The sequence below is a fragment of the Excalfactoria chinensis genome, chromosome 5 (assembly GCF_039878825.1).
Source record: "Excalfactoria chinensis isolate bCotChi1 chromosome 5, bCotChi1.hap2, whole genome shotgun sequence".
NCBI classification, from domain to species: Eukaryota; Metazoa; Chordata; class Aves; order Galliformes; family Phasianidae; genus Excalfactoria; species Excalfactoria chinensis.
This window is the reverse complement of record NC_092829.1, coordinates 13,691,823-13,710,813: the sequence shown is the minus strand read 5'-3', so window position 1 is coordinate 13,710,813 and position 18,991 is coordinate 13,691,823. Positions and strand designations below refer to the sequence as shown.

Here is an 18,991-nt window from a genome sequence, read left to right as displayed (position 1 = left end):
TACCTTTGTATTTCATAAAATATCTGTCTCTTTTAGAGAGTGACTGTTCTGTGACCAAGGAAGTCTGCTTTGTGAAGGAAAATACATGCAGGATCTAGCTGTTTGAAGGCTGTTCAGTTATTCTGGCTCTGTGGACCCGCCCTCATGGGTTATGTGAGACAGCATTGCCTTGGTGCACAGTGCCATAGGGTGAGCTCGTTCCCACTGCAGAGCTATACCATGTGTGTCTTTTCTCCTACTGTATGAGGAGCCAAAGATTCTTCTTATCTTCTTCTTTTTCATATAGTCTCCAAATATACTTTGCTAAAGCTTTACTAAGAGTCTTGGATTCACAAATATTAAGTTATGAGAAACTTTTATCTGTGGCCAAACATGTCACATTATTTAAACAGTTATCTCCCTTGCTTTGAAGTCTGTTATTTCAACACACCAGGCAGCCTGATTATCTATGAGCTGGATCATTTAGCAGGCAAATAGCTTCTCTGTAACAAAACATAGCAATCCCACAGGTATGAAATAATGGATAGAATTACATTAGGCTATAAAAACAATTACCATTGTTACAGGTTTCAGCTTTGGTTCTAGTTGCAGACTGAGTCCTCCAAGAGTGACTTTGACACGTGGATTTGTACACAGGGTTTTGGTCATGGCTCCTTCTATCTAGCTGTAGTGGACATTTACAAAGGGGGAGGAAAAAAAATGTTTTTAAATAGTTATTTTTCTTTCTAGTTATGTGGAAGTGATCAGCTGGAGGTTTTAGCTGTGTTTTTGTTGTTTGTCTCCTCAGTGAGACACCGTTCCATTTCAGTGAACAGAGGCAGGATGATGACTTCTACCAATTTGTAGCTGACTGCCTCGGTTACTGAAGATAAGAAAGAATAAATAATGATGAAAAAAGTGCTTTTGGTCAAGTTGCTAAATATCTAGTGACTGAGTAACGGAGTGTCAGCGTGTCAGATAAGATAAGGAGGCAAAGAAATGGAGTTTTGCACTGCTTCAGTTTCCAGGCTGAAGCACTGCTGGTGAAACACATTTCTTCTGACCACCTCAGCCAGATGGAGGGGACCCTGTTGCCTCAGGAATGGTCAGCTATCAGGTTCCTGACTGCAGGGCAATTCTCCTGGCTGCTGCTTTGCCTTGTTTGCCTGCAGGGAGTGATGGTAGGGAGGTCGTCATCCCCTCAGTCTCCTTGCCTTCACTGTGAAGCACATCTTGTGCTATACCAGTGCCTTTTGATTAAACTCATGATGTACTCTTGATCTAAATACAACATGAGATGGCATCTAGAACAGCTCTGTGAGGAGGACCCAGCCTGTAACCATGTGTTGGCATTTTGTCTCTCTTCCCTTTTCAGTAACCCCTGAGACTGTCAGTGTGCCCTATGCTGCCTTGTATGCGAAGATGAGAATTTACCAGCAGCCATACTGGTACCTCAGCATTCTTTCCTGAGTATTGTGATTAGTCTAGTAAAAAAAAGAAAACCAACACACCTAAAACAGTACAGATTACGTGAGATTAAAATTAACACACAGGAAGGTTCTAGCATCCTCCCTACTCCCTCATGTTATGGTCACCCTTTCTCTGCCCTGCTTGGCCCTTAGGTTAGTGGCTTCATCCCTGAGGGAAGGACACAGTGGAAAGCTGCATCCTGGTCCTTGATGGCAGTAGTGTGCGGGCGGTGGGTATGAACTCCAGGGTCCATCTGGCATCACTTTTATATATTTTCTATTTTTTCCAAACACTTTGCTGCTTCTTCATTGGTTCATGGATCCCTGTATGCCTGATCTTACTACCTGTGGTGTGCCTCACATATACTGAGAGCTCAGTCTGTGTTCCTCTGTTTATCTCCAAGATTGGTTTTACTCAGCTCCAAAGGCTGCAGCCTTTTCAAGGTCAGTAACTGTGTACTGGTGAGCTGTTTATGGCCCTGAGGCCACCAGTGTCATTCTGAGCCTGAACTCTCAAATCTTATCATCCCACTGCACCTGTACTCTTTCATTTTTCATTCTAGGGCCATAGATGGAACACATGCTCATTCTTCATAATTACTGATTACAGAAATATTTATATTTCTAGTGATGCATAGATGTTATGCCATACAATTATATGAATGAGGAAAATAATAAATTGGGTAACGATCACCTGAATATTTTATATTTTATATATTTATATATAGTTATACATAAACAAAACTCCAGGCAAGCCCTGTGAAGCCAGGCAAAACCTGACAGCTGCAGAAACCTGCACCCTCTGCTGTTGCAAAGATAAGGGTCTTTCTGTCTCACCAGAATTCATCCAGGTCACCAAAATCTGGAGTGGCCATGAGTTTGAGCCTCACCCCCAGCTGTGTCAATAGCTAATGAATGTCCTCTGTAATTACTTCTGATATGCCTCCCTGCTTTACTGACAATTACACCAAAGGGAACAACTCAGTGAAAGGGGAGGGCTGAAAATGTGCCTTTATGCCCAATCTTTGCCACTCTACTGTATGCGCCAAAGTGACGGTTACCAGGAGGCAAGGAGCCCTATTGCCACCTTGTCCTAGTTTTGGGAGTAGGAGGAAAGCAAGAACCTAGCTGAGCCAGCAGCATCCACCTCCTGTGGAATTGGTGAGGGTGATGGGAGGGAAAAATGTCTGCAGGAGGTAGAGTGGGAGGTTGTGAACAAGAGCTGGTGCAGAGAGGAAACACAAAGAGCAAGCATAAAAGGGGAAAATCTGTTTGGTGATGCTTGCTGTGATGAGAGCAAGTTTCTGACAGCAGGACTTGGTGGATGGAGGAGAGATGAGAATGGAACACGTAACAAACAGCACAGCATGGACGTAGGCAGGGAGCAAGCTGTCTGCTGCTCTTTTGTGCTGAGTGTGGTGCCTGCCTCTACTTCAACACTGTCTCTGGCAAATCCTGCAGTGGAAAAATCACAGTAAGGTGTCAGTAAACCAGGGGCTGTTGCCTGATCAAGCAAGCCTGGCAGATGGCTCCCCAGCACTGATCCTGACACTGGTAGCAAATCTCGTGTGAGGATGGCAGACACGCGTTGTTGGTTGGCTGTCACTCTGTTTTCTCATGGTTGGCACCCAGACTTTGCCTTGCCTGTTTTCCCTGCAACCTCCACAGCACAGAGTTTATGCAGGAGAGACACTGCAGAGTGCTAGTTCTGCATGGCAGCACATTTGCTTCTCCTTTCCTTCCTAGAGCCCTGTGGTCTCATTTTTTCAGAATGTGGGAGAAAAACAGAACTCCCACATTCAGCTTCCGACTGGGGCACATGCCTACGAGGGTAGGAAGGAAAGCAGTCTCTTTCTCAAAATGCAGATTTACAGTCTGAAAAAGCTGATTCAGTTGATGTGTGGGATTCTCTTGATCTTCAGATATCTGCCGGTATCATGTGGGGACAACCTTCTTCCTACTGCATTGTATATCCATTCCAAAATGGTTTACAAGCGAGGGAGCAAGATTTAGCCTTGTGGCTGCCACAGATAATTGTGTATCTGGGGCACTGTGTGTGTTTCTTCTACATTTCTTAACGTGAACCACAGATGACACTACTAAGATCAAATACATATTTTTTTTTAATCCAGAGGAAATTGGAATGACTCTTAGATGTTCACGAAATGCTTACCTGAAGATCTGACCACACTGAATCCTCTTATCCCTAGAGGTTTATCTTATCCTAGAGGCACTGTTGCTTCTCTGTATGTCAGTTAACAGTAGAAGTGATGATGGCTAAGACTGGTCCTGTTAATTCTGTATTGTGCAGGTAGTTAGTTGTATTTCAGGAAGATGACAAATCTGTGTGGTCAGACAGGTTGCCTTAGGAATTATTTCTGTGTGTGTGTCAGGCCACAGAGCCACTGTAACAGATGGAGATGAGTGCAGGAAGGAGCTAGGAATACTGTGTAGCACATGTGTATCTCATTCACCAGGATTCCTGCCATCAGTGTTTGTCAGTTGGTCGTGAAGTTTTTTATTCAGAGATTATGAGCAGTTAGTCAAAAAGCCCAATCGAAGACCAAGTGTGACAATTATTTTTATTAGAAACGTGGAAGAGAAAGGGAATGTTCCTTTCATCTGTGAAAGAGACAGTGCTTTGGTCCTCCTTACATGTGTCAAACTGATTAAAATCATCCTTGCTCTAATTTCACAGACTCTGTTCAATATGTGGCTGAAGCCTTTTGCGTCTCAAGCCATTTGGCTGCTCCTGCAATGTTTCCTGATGCTGTCATACTATTTCACTTCCTTCTAAAACTGCAGTTGTATTTAGAAAAAGGGTCAGTTGTGCTCATTCTTGTACCTGTTTTCAAAGCAAGCCTGTTGAAAGAGGTTATCATTCTGCCTTCTTTGGGTTGTCCTAACTCTTGTGGCTGACTGTCACCACTCTCTGGGTCTAGAGATCTGCTTTTGGGGTGATACCTACATATCTACCTTGGATGGCATGTTGCTAGACCTTCATTAGGTGTTTTCTACAAATCTCAGCTGATATCCTTTATAATTAATTGTTGTCCAAATACCCCACCTTCTCATCCAGCCACATCCTCCTTACTACTGACAGATACACATGTGAAGAGTCAACTTCTAATGTGAGAGATAAGTCTGTCAAATAGACAGTACCTGTTTGAACGTCTTCAGGCTGAAAAGAAGATTTGATCCTCCAGCTCTGTTTTGAGCTGAAGGAAGGTTTTCCAGAAATATTTGCTGCTAGATTAACACTAAAAGCAATAAATGATTTATGGAGAAGAGAATTCTCTCTTCCTAGTGAAAACAGCTCCTTGTGTTCCGGGTGCTGATGGAAGCTTCAATCTCCCACAACCCTACATTGTTTATTCAGCTTTCCTCATTTCTTATTTACTCGATAATGTACTTATGGTAAATTATAACTACTTATGCTTTGTTTGCAGAAGTGTTAATCATTTTATCTGATATTCTGACTAGCAATTAATTGCTAAGCAGTAATATTCCATTGTTATACAAATGTTTCACTGTGAATACTGGCAAATCTTAGCAGGTTTTAGGTCAAGTAAAAAAGTCATTCTTTGATAGATGAATTTAAAACAATTTTTGTACTTCCTCCTAAATCAATACCTTGTGTTTTTGATAATGACTTGGAATAAGAACTCTTTATGAAAAGGAGCTGTATACTACGCTGGTGCAAATGGAAATAAACGTCATGCAGTTTCACAAGTTCTTTAATTAATAATAATAACTAGAATTCATATCTCACTTGTGCTAGTGGTAGTTGGGTTAGATATTTTTCCTATGAAGAGAGTACTGTTTGTGTCTCTATCAAAAATCAGCATCAGGAAGGGGCGGTTGAATTCAATGGATGGAGCAAGAGAGAGGGCCATCATTTTAGGAGAAGCTGCTTCTGCTGCCTCAGTACCTCTCTCATTAACTTCCAGAGAAGCCTTATGGAAAGCCTAGGAAGAAAGAAAACACAGTCATTCTGGGCAGAAAGACGAAACAGACTCCATTTAAATCTCTCCTTCTTTGGAAGGTCCTCCACAGATGACTTGTAGGCAAAGAAGAGATGTGAGCTGCACTGCTATAGGCAGCTGCTTTAAATGAAGACCAGGACAGAACAAAATAAATTTCTTTTGCTTCTTGTGAGATAAATGAAAAGAGGATAACAGTCTCTGCTTTCTACTGGGTCAAATGCTTTTATTTGCCCAGTTACCTTTGAGAAAATGAGGCATCTGAAGAGGAGGAAAAGGGACTGTTTTAGCAAATACAAGATAAATTGCCACAACATTCACAAATAAAAGAATAATAATGATTGCATCCCCTTATCTTGATATTTTCTTTGATCGTTCTTTCCCTTGTTCTTCTTAATGCCTCTCACCAGTCTTTCCTCATGCTGAGATAAAAGAGGTGCCAGTGCCCAGCTGGCCCTCAGACCTGGTAGGCCTTCATACCTGCCTCCAGCCATTGTATCTCAAAGTGACCAGAGTGCTGCTCTGCTCTTGTCTGCTTTTCAGGTACATGTTAGAGGGGGCCAGAGCTGCACTTCTGAAACTGTGTCAACAGAGCAGTAGGGTGGGCTGTGGTGTGTGTAGTAATGTTTATGGCTCTTCTTGAGGAGCTGAGGGTTGATGTGCTTCTCACGCTCCAGATACACCCAAGGAGGTCTTGCCTGAAAACAGCCTTGGGAAAAAGAACTGTGCAGAAAACTAATCTGATCACTGTCACTGACAGCCAAACTCCCCCTGGTTGTGAATTTACAGACTGAAGCCAGGATAACCCTGGGTATGGCAAGCTAGGAAGCCAAGAGTTGTGTTTAGCTGATGTTTCTGGACACCACAGGGACAAATGTTTGTGAAAGGAAGAAAAGGGTTGGTGGCCACAGACTTACTTTAGAAACCTTCAGTTCTGGGTCACCAGTGATGCCGGAGAGATCTGCCCGGTTGGTGAACACATCCACAATTCCCATCTTGCTAAGTATGTTTGTTATTTCATAGTGCCCAGAGATAGAAAATTTGGGGAGGTAGAGCTGTATTTTGCTGTTAGGAACAAAACAAAAACAAATTAAAAACAATAAATACAGAGGATGGCAAGAGATCTTTTGCAGAGGTAAATGTTCATAGGAAAGCTGTGTAACTCCCACTTGTGTCAAATACCAGACCAGGGGGCTGGACCAGCCATAAAAATACAATGAGCACTAATCTGATTGTTGGCTCTTCTCAGGGTAATGCAGGTGCTGTAATTCATAGTAGTAACAGCAATATCTATCTGGTGTTTTGCTGTAGCAAATATGAAAGCTCTCAGCAAAGGAGGGCAGTAACGAGAGTCTCTCTACAGTCAGTAAAGATGAGACACAGAGGTGACAGCCCATATCACTCAAGCAGGGAAGGACATGAAAAAGGGTACAAACAGTTCTGCCTGGGGAAAGATGTGATAAAGCCCAGCAATTCAAACCAAAGCAGTGCTTTGGCATGACTCAGGGAAGGTTCTTCATCCTGACATCTACACTGGGTCTACATCTTCTAATGTCTCTCCTCTGCACACTTGCTGTGATAGAGTCTGTGTTCAACAGTGTGACACAGACAGGGTAGACATGCAGAAAAAGTTCTGTCCAGCTCCAGAGATCAAAGTGTATCCCCCAACATACTCCTGATGGGATTTGCACCACCTCCAGGCTATCTGTATATAACTCCTGCTCACTGCACTTTTTGCTTGATTTCTTTCACTTGCTGTCTAGGGGCCCTCAGAACCTTCTAGGTACCTATTGCAGGTTTTGCCCTTTTAAGTAGCTCACATCTTCTGTCTCTCCCTGAGAGTAACCTGCTGAAGAGCCAAAATGAACAGAATTCAAGCCCCACTGCTGCCGCCTTTATGTGATACTTCACAGTGTATTAGAAGATGATAGCACCAAGCTTATTAGCACTAGAATAATCAAACTGGAAGAATTAAAATTGTCTTTTGGTTCTCCATAACTCCTACGAAGAATATATTTATACGTTGGACTTGAAGGTGCATGCACAAATAACTTATTTAGATACAGATTTTCCTAATTTCACACCTGAGAGTTATGTTTTTATTTTTCACAGCTCACATTCAGTTTGCTGCCCACTATGTCTTTATTAACTGTGGCAGCATCTCTATAGCATACACCAAGAATCATTTGTGTGAATTGCAAAGCCTTGTTGAGAATCAGGGCAGAGCCTGGTAAATTAGGCCTGTATTACCTTGATATTACCCATCAACTGGTGCTTTGATCTCTTTCAGTCAAACAAGGTTGTAAGACATACTAACTGACATTAATTTCAATGGTAGGAGCTCACAGAACCCCTTCATATTTTTTCATAGTTTCAGAAACAGAATTCCAGAAAATCAGGGTGCATGTAATCAGTCACCAGCCTGCTCTAACAACCACTGCATACTGTAATGGTCCTTGTAAGGACAATATCCGTGTGGGGCATATTACGAATTAATACAAAGTTATGGTTTATTTAGGGTTTAGACATATTTCTGAGTCTTGGTGTGTCAGTGACATATATAAAGGTAGAACATATTAGCTGAGATGTTGCCTTAGAACTGCCACTTTCTCACTCAGTCAGTGGATTGGGTTTTAGAAACCCTATATGGGATTACTGTTCAGCGCTCTCAAGACCCCATCAGGATGATTTCTGCTCTGATGGGGAAGTATAAGGTCACTTAGGCATCAGCAAGGGAAAAGTTAAATATCAACCAACTGAAAGATTTTTTATAACTAGGATAAACAAGCAAAAAACAACCCACTCAGGTATCAGAGTCAGCAAACCTCTAGTACTGCATTCCCAAAAGAAAAATTATATACATATAGATCTAGGTGCTGCTGCAACTGACTGACAGATTACCTCCGGAATAGATGGTCTGACCATTTCTTGACTCTTTCCTTGTCCAGAGTTTGCTCTAACTGCTCCATTTTCCCTTTTGCTGGCAGAGCTAGAAACACAGTAGCACTTCCACTGAAATGAAGACGTACCACGGTGCAAGGCAGGTCCTTATCAAAATACAATTCAAATGTGCCAACCTGATACATCATAGGAACTTTCACAGTAGTTTCAGCATCCACAAAGAACTCCCTTTCTTCAGTGTTCTCTGGTTTAAAAGGATTTTCCCAGTTGCCTGATACAGAAAGGGAAATACAGCTGAATATCCCATGTCTCATCCCATCATAAATGGAATTTTATATAACTAGTTGTATGCACCTATTTTTCCAATACATAAATTTGCAGTTTTCAAACTTACCATTTTACGATGTGTGTTACAGTAAAGCAAGAATCTTTTACTCAGTCAAGAGAGAATATTAGATTCCATTGCTTCTCTCTTCACATGATCTTAGTGGTCTTTCTGCAAATTGTGATTTAAGGGCTCACCTGACAGCATCCGTACTCTTTATTTGATGCCTATTAACTTTAATAATAAGTCCTGGTCTGTAGATAAAATTGATGTAAGATCTTATATTTGAGTGCTCCTGTGTCATCTTAATACCACCTCCTGAAATCCACATTGGAAACATTGTTTCCACTTTGTTCCTTAAAATGCCTTCCTCTGCTCTTCAGTAGCTTCTTTCATACGTAAATATTTGTTTGTACATATTTCAAGGACTTCAGGAGAAGAAAAATAGGATTTTATAGTATATAATAAATTAGGCCAGTGAATAGCACACATTTGTTCAGACTTCTAAAATATTAGACATGCATTCATGCATTTACTGAGAACTGAAAAAACGTGGGGCAACTGGAGTGTGAAAGTGTGCTAGGGCTGCACAGAGGCTGCATCCCAGAGCAGAGCTCCTGCATCTGCCTTGGGCTGATCTGATCTGATCTCCAGGGTCTCCTCAAGCAAAGTTCTGCTGTTCTCCTTCAACCAAGCACATCACAAGGTGCTTCAGTCCCACATTTGAAAATTTCTGCTGGAACAATTTCCCAGTAAGGCAGCTGATGGGATCATTTGATAAAAAACAAATAACACAAACATTAAATGACTTACCTCTAAAGAAAACAAAGCTAGCCAGGAGCATTACGGTCTGTGGATCCATTTCCTTAACCAAATTAGTAATCTTCCCTTGTGTTTTCTTCTCTACATAATCATTGATCTCCTTCTCAGCCTCTATGGAATTGTTGAAATCAGTAGCAAAAACCTCTACTTGATACAAAGGTTTGACATCATCTAAAAACTTATTTAGTGGTTTCAGCTTCTCTGTTAGAAAGATTGCACTCCCCATGTTGAGCTGTACCCCACCCTCAGGATGGCTGATCATGTGCATGAGATTGTGGAAGCCTTCATGTATCTCTTTCTCTTGAATTTCTGTAAGATTAAAGGCAAGTCCTTCCAAGATCTGAGTCTTGGTGACTGACCTAGCCCCCATGGCCAGCATTGCAAAGGCAGCGGAGATGCTCACAGGAGAGAAGAAAATGTTCTTATTAGGTGCTTCTAGGGCAACCTCATTTAGAAATTTAAATGCAAAGTCAGCATTGTTTGGCACTAGTTTAAGGCAAGCAATCGCTTCAGCACTGTGGTGGATGTGGTCGTTAGGTTCATTTGGATCGTGTTCATTGTGGTGGTTGGCAGTAAGCTGACCATAGGCAAAAGCATGAAGCCCAGCCAGAAGCAAACACATATAAATTACAGTCTTCATCTTCTTGTATTAAAATCCTATGGAGAAAAGAAAAATCTATTATTAAGATAAACTAATTAATCAAGTAGAAAGAGTCACTCTGTCATTCTCATGAAAAAAAGGAGCTGCTGTGTTTTTCTCATCTCAATTTCCTTTAAAAGAAAAAAAAAATAATCTCTTGCCAGGCATGTTATTTTTTTTTCCCCTTTTTTGTTGTTGATGTTGTTTGTTTGTTTTAATATCCCCGACCTCCTGACTGATCTTCCACAACTCTTTCTGCCTCACTCTAAGTACACCAAAAAGCAAAGTTCAGCACTGATTTGTTGAATACTTAGCACCCTCAGCAGGCCAGTGTACGGAGAGTACTCCACCAGAAAACACACCATGACTAATCATCAGAGGGCTTCAATACTTCCGTGCTTTTGACAGTAATGGTCTAAGATAATCACAGAGCAAGCCTGGATGTTTTGTAAATAAGGGGAAGAAAGGAAATTTACACAGACAGCCACCAGTAGCTACATACAAATAGAACTGGAACAATTAGGCACAGAGATCTTTAAATAACCTTTTGGTCAGACTGACAAGGCCTTCTATTTCAAGGCAGAACAATTAATAGTGGTTGTTTTTCAGTAGCAAACCAAACATAAAGCACTATGTCTCTAAGAAATAAGTTCTCTTTCTTTCTCAATAAAAAGTGACATGACACTTAAAACATTTCTTTGGGTTCTTAATTTATCTCTTAATATACCATATTAACCATACCATTGGAGTGGATTCACTTTTGACACAGCAAAAGGAGTCAATGACACTAACAAAAACAAGGCCTTATTTTTATCAGATGCTCTACTGGTCAAAGGACAGTACTTTTATCTTATCTTGTTACTCTTGGCTGCGTTATTTACATTTCTATACAGAGCTGACACTGTATCAGCTCTTACAGTTGGACACTGGAAACGTGAGTCCCAGTGGGCCTCATTTCTTGGGTATTCTATGCAAAAGAATGGTGAAAGATTTGCAAAGGATTTGTGGAAATAATGAGCTAGATTTGCTAAAACTTGTGCAATGAGATATGCTAATCTACTTGCACCTTTCTATTCTGGTATTATTTGGCTTGAAAGGTTGTGGTCAGAAATTAATATGATCATGGCCACAGTTTCTCCATAATATAAGAGGGATCAAATTTTATTAGTATTTGAATATTTAGTTACAATTAGTCTTGCACAAGAACAACAAAATATTTTGAATTTTAATCAGATACTTAAACAACTGCAAGTCTGATGAAAGTATTTAAGACAGGGATCTCTTGGAAAGAGTCCAGCGGAGGGCCACAAAGATGGTGAAGGGCCTGGACCATCTCCCCTACGAGGAGAGACTTAGGGAACTGGGTCTGTTTAGCCTTGAGAAAAGAAGGCTGAGAGGGGACTCGATCCAGGTTTATAAATACCTGAGGTGTGGGAGCTATAGTGGCGAGGCTGGTCTCTTTTCAGTAGTGCGTGGGGACAGGACTAGGGGCAATGGGCTGAAACTCCAGCATAGGAAGTTCCGCACGAATGTGCGCAAGAACTTCTTTACGGTGAGGGTGACGGAGCACTGGAACAGGCTGCCCAGGGAGGTGGTGGAGTCTCCTTCTCTGGAGATATTCAAGACCCGCCTGGACGCCTACCTGTGCGACGTGGTGTAGGGAGCCTGCTTTGGCAGGGGGGTTGGACTCGATGATCTCTAGAGGTCCCTTCCAACCCCTATAATTCTGTGATTCTGTGATTTCTAAAATGCAGACCTGCTTGCAGCAACTCTATGATATTAACAAATGGAATAGCCATGAGGGTCCCAGTAACTACATTTTCAATTACTGTGCACAATAGTTTTAAATTATATTTTGGTCTTCTCCTCTGATTCTGTCACTGAAATGATACTGCTCAGTATAACTATCTACTTCTAACTCATCATAAAAACTTTCATTCTGAATATTTAAAGCCAGCTATGTGTGATCCAATATGTTAGTCAGACTTTGAAATCAGCTCCCAGACAAAAGCACTAAATGTGAGCTCAATCTATTTCCATGTGTGTACAGGTCTGATTCAGAATCTGCCTCTGGATAAATTACTCACTATGAATTTACTCAGCTGCAGGCAATATTATCAACAACATGAATGTGAAAGAAAGAAATATTTCATTTTAAACCTAAGACACTACCTGTTCCCCATCTCATCACATTTAATATCTACAAAATAAATAAATAAATAAATAATCCACCTATATGCTGTGTTTTTTTATATAGGCATTGAATTGTGCATTTCTATTTATTTGAAGTGCAAATTAGGAATGGAATTTAACTGATCTGGCCTCAAAATTATAGCTAATGGGTGCAGTAAGAGCTTTGTAAAATATTGGTTATAGTTTTCAGAAGGTTTTTTTCCTTCTACCCTGATATTTTTGCTCTATGCAGTTACAACATACTAGCCTTTTATGTTTAGTTTTCACAGAATTAATTTCATTTTATTATAGCTTTGAATTCACAGATAATTAACTACAATCTGAATGTGAATAACCCATCTGTTACTGAGTACTGGCCAATCACAAACATTCAAGACTTATGAGTCAGGTTTTGCAGAAATCTTGGTAAGGGATGATTTTAAAATCATGAGATTGTGAAAGACTCAGCAACAGTAGTGTGCAGAGTTCCCTTTTTGTCTGCATGCTTTCTTTTTTTTAAATCACTGAAGACAGAAGTAACACTGTTAGGCTATTCTTTGAAGAATAAAGGCACTTTCATGACGGATTTTAGATCCTGTAGGTCTTTAGAATACAACTGGGAGCTACTACTTCGTATTTATTATTCTAGTTGTTTTTACTGCATTTTTAAGTTAGCAGAAGATTATCCAATGATAACAACTGTTTCCTTACGGAGCAGAAGATTCAGATTCTTAGGCTATCCTCATGATTGAGTTATCCTACCAAAAATAGTTTCAATCTATGTATTAAGAAACAAAGGCCTGGGAACATCTGCTAAAAAGCCCTTAGGGAATTCCCTATCTGAAAAGGATAATTTTGAAGAAAACTTTCTATCTTAAGACTCATACTGTCTTCAGAAGAACATTTTGCTAAGAGGCATTCTGTCAGATTGCCCACAGACATGGGAATACAGCAAAGAGCTATTCAAACGCAATTTCATATTTACACTAATTTGTTGAATAGCCTGGAAGAAAGCCAATTTAATTCTCTGTTTCTTTTATTCCCTTTGTCTATGTCAGGCCATGACAATGTAATTTTGGTATTCAGGAAAAGGTTTCATTCATGAAAAGCTTTCAGTCAAACTCAACAATGGCACAGGAACATGCCAAGCCCTGCAGGATAGTGATGTTTAAAGCAATTTATCTGTAACAGATTTGGTGATAACATTTGTTGAGTACATTACAATCTTCCCGACCATGGAAACTAGAAAGACATTACTTTTTTAGGATGCTCTTTCCTAGAAAGAAAATGGAGAAAACTGGGATTGGCTGTTACCTCAAAATAATTCCACTTGAAGACCTAGAGCAGAACGAGACCAAATTTTCCAACTGACAGAACCTGATTCTTTGTGGATACAGCTAGTTTGTCCAATTGAGGGCTGACTTTTGTCTCTGTGATTTGGAGATCAGTAATCATCCCATGCTGCTTCTGTAAGGGATCTTCACCACTAATCTCATTTTAGACAACATGAACATTTGCACTATTTGAAAACATAAGCAGTCACGTAATAGAAGAGCCATTCACTCACCAGATGGTGCTGCTTCCCTCTTAAAAACAATCAAATGAAGAAATCTGAGATACCTTTTTCCTGAAAGCTGCTCCCTGGGGGGACCAGGCATAACAAGACATGACCCTACCACCATCAGTGCTGTCTGTTGGGCTCATCTCAGCTGCTCGTGGTCATATCCAAAGAAGAAATTAATTCAAACACACAGAAGTCACAAGATTTGACTACTCACATGTGTATGTGAGAAACTGATCTCAGAAACCTACTGCACATGACTGCCTATTCACAGGATCACCACAGATTCACTTTCTTTACTAGCTGGCCTGAAAGTTCTCAGGATACCTCCCATTATGTGCCTGGACAAGCTTAGGGCTCTTCAAGAGTGATCAGCTAGACATTTATTTCTAAGATTCAGAGTTGTGATACCCCTGTACATGAGGCTTGAGAAGACCATAAGCACAAGCCAAGGGTACTGGCTTCTGTAAAGAATCCAGTCATTGTCACTATTTCATAAGTTATTACTTTTGCGATAGAAATATAAATCAATTTTACAGTATCCTTTAGAAATGCTTATAATCCTACATGGGTGTAAATAAACAAATAAATAAACCTTCTGCAAGACAGCTTGGCATGGAAGACCTCACCAGGAGTTGCAGCCCTTAGGAGTGGCAACACCCACTTCTAGGCTTCTTTTACCTGGAAACAGGTGAACACAAGCTCTCACTCATCTACCAGAGCACTCTTGGTATTTACTTTTTGGATCTGAGCTACTACACACACCTATGGATAAAGCATTACTGAGGCCAGAAGAAAAAAAGAAAACAAAAAGGAACCAGTGCAGTATTTACAGCAGTTATGAATGGATCAAACTGAGTTCATGCTTTCTGCTTTCCAGTGTACACCCGACCACTACACAGTCTCTACAGGAACATTACAGTTTGGCATTACTGTGATTTCAGCTCACCTGAGTGGCCAAAGAACAACTTCTCCCTCCTTCCCCCTCAATTATCCTTCAGTCTGATGAGTGGAGGATACAAGGAGATGTCTCATCTGAAAGAGAAGTACAGCTCAGATATCCCATTCTCTAAGCAAAGATATTGCTTCTTGAATATGACAATAAGTAAAATTAGTTAAAAAACATGATCAGTGCTCTAGGCACCCATCTCCAGGCTCTGAACAGGACAGGGCCCATTCCCTCCAGCTGGGAAGAGCAGGAGGTGTGTTGGGGGAAATTCCCTTCTTTAGATGTTTAAGATCTGTTGGCTCCAGAAATCGCCTTGCATTTCCCAAAGGCAGTGACACCCTACTCTGCCATTATTAGTAGTCCTGCCAGTCACCTAACTATATACAGGCAAATGCCTAAGTGGTGCCTGTGTGCTTTGTATCCAGTTGGCCAAGTAAGCCTCTTTACCACTGAAACGGTTGCTAAAACAGATTTAATATACTATGAAAGTCTTTAAATCAATTGACTGCAATATGATCTGCTTTTGAAGCCTCTGTAGGAAAAATAGTTACTACTTACAGCAGCTTTCAAGGATCCTGCTGTCCTCACCAGAACTACCTTGCAGCACCCTCTCTTATTTATACTGTTAAATAGCATTATGAAAGCAAAGCGTCCCCTAGAAAATATTAACCAAGTCAGACAGGCATTATTACATTAGGAATGGAGCAGAGCAAACAGTGAAGACAATTTTTTGTTGGGAGGCACCTGACTTTTGCTGTATATGCATGGCCTAAACCTGCCTTTGCTTATAAGAGTTGTTAGAGTTCTCTTGCATTTCTGCACAGTCTCCTGCTGGGAAATCAGCCCTTCACTCTAGCAAATAGTTTGCATACACCATTAACTCTGCAAACAGCCTGACTAGATACATTAGAACTACTGAAATGAGTAAAATTAAACACATCCATAATACAAAGTAAAGCATTATGAAAAGACAGCTAGATGCATGTCATGGTGAGATCTCATTTCAATATTCTGTATAGAAATATCCTGCTTCTCTACACCAGACTTTTAATAGCCTTATTTAGTTTGTTTTAAATTATCTAATCATTCTTAATTGTCTAAGAAGAGACAGGTGTTAGGGACTTTGCTAGTAAACTTAAAGAGGTAATATCAATGTATATAGTGGCTGAGGGTTGTTGTAGGGATAGTGATATGATGGCAGAGATAAGGCACTCTAGTGCCCGTGGTGCCCCATCCAGACTGGTGTAGCCATGCATGCAGGTGGACAATCAGCAACATTATGAATTGGTGTACTGCCACCAACTGCAAGTACTCCTAAATTGCAGATGAAGCATCAGGCCAGTAGGCTAGAACGTAACTGCATGAAGGTGAGCCCAGGAAGGCCACTTGCGTTTTATATGATCCTTCTTCACAGCAAACTCCCTGAAGAAGTCTGTAGCCCCTACAGCACTACAGAGGAGGAGCATTAGGGTGTGTGCTAACGTGAGGCTGGAAAATATAATAGATCACTGCATAGCTGAGTACCTCACATCCAGCAGGAGCATCCCAACGGCAAGTGAAGGACAAAAATGCAAGAGGAAAAAAAATGAATAAATTCTAATGCATAACAATCTCTGATCTTATCAGCATTGAAGCCTGATTTTTCCCCCCTTTTGCATAAAACAGTTTCATTAACTATGTATCTAACTCTGAAATTTTCTGACATTCTTTTTCAGTATTTGATAAAATAATATGCCTAATATGAACATGCAGTATTTTATTTTCTAGAGTTAATGGGCCGCTTCTCTGGCATTTTGAAAAATAATTCATTAACAACAGTGCTGTTAGGAATTCTTCCATTTGCTCCTCTAGATCTAGGTCAAGCTACATTAGGTATCTTATTATTTTGAACTCCAATTTACTTTTTTAATATTACTGCAAGATCTTAATAACACTGTTTCACCTTCAGTAAATTGTCTCAATTAACAAAAGTCATCCAGCATGAATTCCCTTGGAAACAGGCTGGTTGCAGTCCAAAATGAATCAATTATTCAAATTAGAAAAACTGCATGCTTGCTTCCCTGGTGGAGGAACAGTTTGATCTCTTAAATATATTTAACTGACTGCCCTGAAAGCCATTTAAAACCACGATGGGTTGCTGTTCTGATGATGCCCTCTGGAGTACAGTGAGCACAGAGTTCCTTGTATGATGTGCCTAGATGACACATCAGTGTGGAACTGCTGAAGGCTGCATCTCTCACTCTCTTTCTGTGCATTTGTGTGCCTCTGTTTCTCAACGTGTTTCAAGGGGAACTACACTCTTAATTACACAAACAGCTCAGAAATGACTTCCTGGAAGAAGTTACTCTCAGTATCAATAAAGAAAAAGTACAGCAGTATCAAGGCTCTGCTCCAGTCCTTTCAAGCAAAGATATGACAGATCTTCACCCTTAAGATGTGTCTTCCTCTATTTTGTGTTGTACATCTCTTGACCCCAGCAGTCCAGGAAGGGCATCCCTGTTCACTCCAGGGCTTGTAGTGCTCTCCCAACCTTGGGAAAACGGAAAAAAAAGACTGGCTTTCTACTGATTGGCTGATCAGATTTCCATGTGCTCACAGGCATTAATGCTTGCGTAAAGAAGGAAAGGATAAGATATTGCTTAGAGGCCAGGATCATAGAATCATTTGAAGAAACCCTTGGAAGTCATTGTATAGTTGAAATAATACAAGTGTGTAGTTATAATCACGGAGTAAATAGCCAGAGGGTACCTAAGAAAAGACTCACCAGTGCTGAGGCTTTCACTTCAGATGGATGCTTGCCAGTGTTGAGATTCACCACAAAAAAACAAAAAACAAACAAACAAGAAACAAACAACAACAACAAAAAACAAAACTCCACAAAGGAACAATCTCCAGAAAAAGATGCTACCTTAGTGGTGGTCAGCCCTTAAATGGAATCTAGGAGAGGTGGAGTCAAGCTCCACCCCTTCCAGGAGCACAGTTGAATTACCTTCACCTGTGCTCCTACAGCTGACTTGTCGCTTGCCTCAGATGGGTAAGCAGAGGTTTGGGTTGTGATCAACAGTTTCCCTTACAATCATCTAATCCAACTCCTCTGCAATGAACAGGAAGATCTAGAGCTAGATCAGGCTGCTCAGAGCCCCGTTCATTCTGAGCCTGAACGTTTCCCAGGATGTGGTAATTACCATATATCTTGGTAGTTATTTTTGGGAAGAGTTTGTGCTTGGATTTAGTTTATCTTACCATGTTCAAGGCTGAGTTAGCAGAAGTGGGGCCAACAGGTTAAGTGAAGGTATGATTATCCATGATAGTGTGCTCAGCATCCTCCTCCAGCCTAGCTATTACACAAGACCTTGTTCAGGCCAATAGTGAGCATAGTGCTGATTACACTCAAGACTTTGCTAAGACAGATGTGATACTTGGTAACTGTCTAACAATATAGTGTCTAGAAACAATAACAATAAGTGTCTAGCAAATATAGGTACTTGGTAAGTGTCTAACAGTTTATTTAAGCTTTGTTAGCTTTGCTGAGATTGTATTTTAGAATGATTGTTCACGTATAATCCCTTAGACATAAACTGTTCACCAAGTCTGGGACTAGGTGTGGATCCAGCACCACCAAGGCTCCTTTCCTCTACAGTTCAAGAAGTTTGGAAAGCGAGGAGGGTGTGCTTTGAATCTCGTCACTCAGCAGGAGGGTCTCCTCCACATTTTAATAGAAAACATTGACCAAGCCTGCTACTACAAGAAGATTAAGTTGCACCTATGCTTCTCTGAGTAGGACCTTAGAAAGAAAAGGGGTCCACTCTGAACCCCATTACTCAATTGGAGGGTCTCCTAGATTAACGTGTTAACTCTGTATACTGCTAATAATCAGGTGCATCTCACCATCTTGAATCTTACTAAGTCATGGTCTTCTTTGTTAATTTACTGTATTTTATCAGTAAACACATTCCTGCCTCTCATCGGTGAAGCATATGTTCCCTCCATCATATTCTGCTCTATGTGTATCTGGAGTGCTATCTCCTCTTTTGGGTTCCCTTGTGCAAGAGTGATGATGACATCTTGACTGAGACTAGTGGAGGGACAACAAGGTGGCTGAAAGGCTGGAGTCCAGGACAAAGCTGGGGAGGCTAGGACACCAGGACTTAATCATCTTGGAGAAGAGAAGGTCGTGCAGGAGGATGTAC

The 18,991-nt window shown here is 40.8% G+C and overlaps 1 protein-coding gene across 3 annotated transcripts; it reads right to left on the bottom strand.

The window, feature by feature from the left end:
• Nucleotides 1-4,801: 4,801 nt before the first annotated feature.
• On the bottom strand, nt 4,802-17,671 carry LOC140252372 (alpha-1-antitrypsin-like). Of its 3 annotated transcripts, XM_072336947.1 has the most exons (8): nt 17,566-17,671; nt 17,229-17,331; nt 15,360-15,456; nt 14,802-14,887; nt 9,471-10,136; nt 8,333-8,603; nt 6,349-6,496; nt 4,802-5,416 (listed from the first exon to the last, which is right to left on the bottom strand). In XM_072336947.1, exons 5-8 carry the CDS (start codon nt 10,117-10,119, stop codon nt 5,210-5,212), a joined length of 1,275 nt encoding a protein of 424 aa, XP_072193048.1. In that variant the 5' UTR covers nt 10,120-10,136; nt 14,802-14,887; nt 15,360-15,456; nt 17,229-17,331; nt 17,566-17,671; the 3' UTR covers nt 4,802-5,209. The 3 variants fall into 3 exon arrangements, with proteins under 3 accessions (XP_072193048.1, XP_072193049.1, XP_072193050.1); XM_072336948.1 differs by lacking the exon at nt 15,360-15,456; XM_072336949.1 differs by lacking the exons at nt 15,360-15,456; nt 17,229-17,331.
• Between the last annotated feature and the right edge of the window lie 1,320 nt (nt 17,672-18,991).

What these genes read in the sequence shown, in the direction of transcription:
- LOC140252372 (XM_072336947.1), bottom strand. Translation starts at nt 10,119, where the DNA reads ATGAAGACTGTAATTTATATGTGTTTGCTTCTGGCTGGGCTTCATGCT. An exon ending in TAGCTTTGTTTTCTTTAGAG is followed by an intron (nt 8,604 to 9,470) that starts GTAAGTCATTTA and finishes TTTCTGTATCAG; the next exon opens with GCAACTGGGAAAATCCTTTT. An exon ending in TCAGACCATCTATTCCGGAG is followed by an intron (nt 6,497 to 8,332) that starts GTAATCTGTCAG and finishes TGTTCCTAACAG; the next exon opens with CAAAATACAGCTCTACCTCC.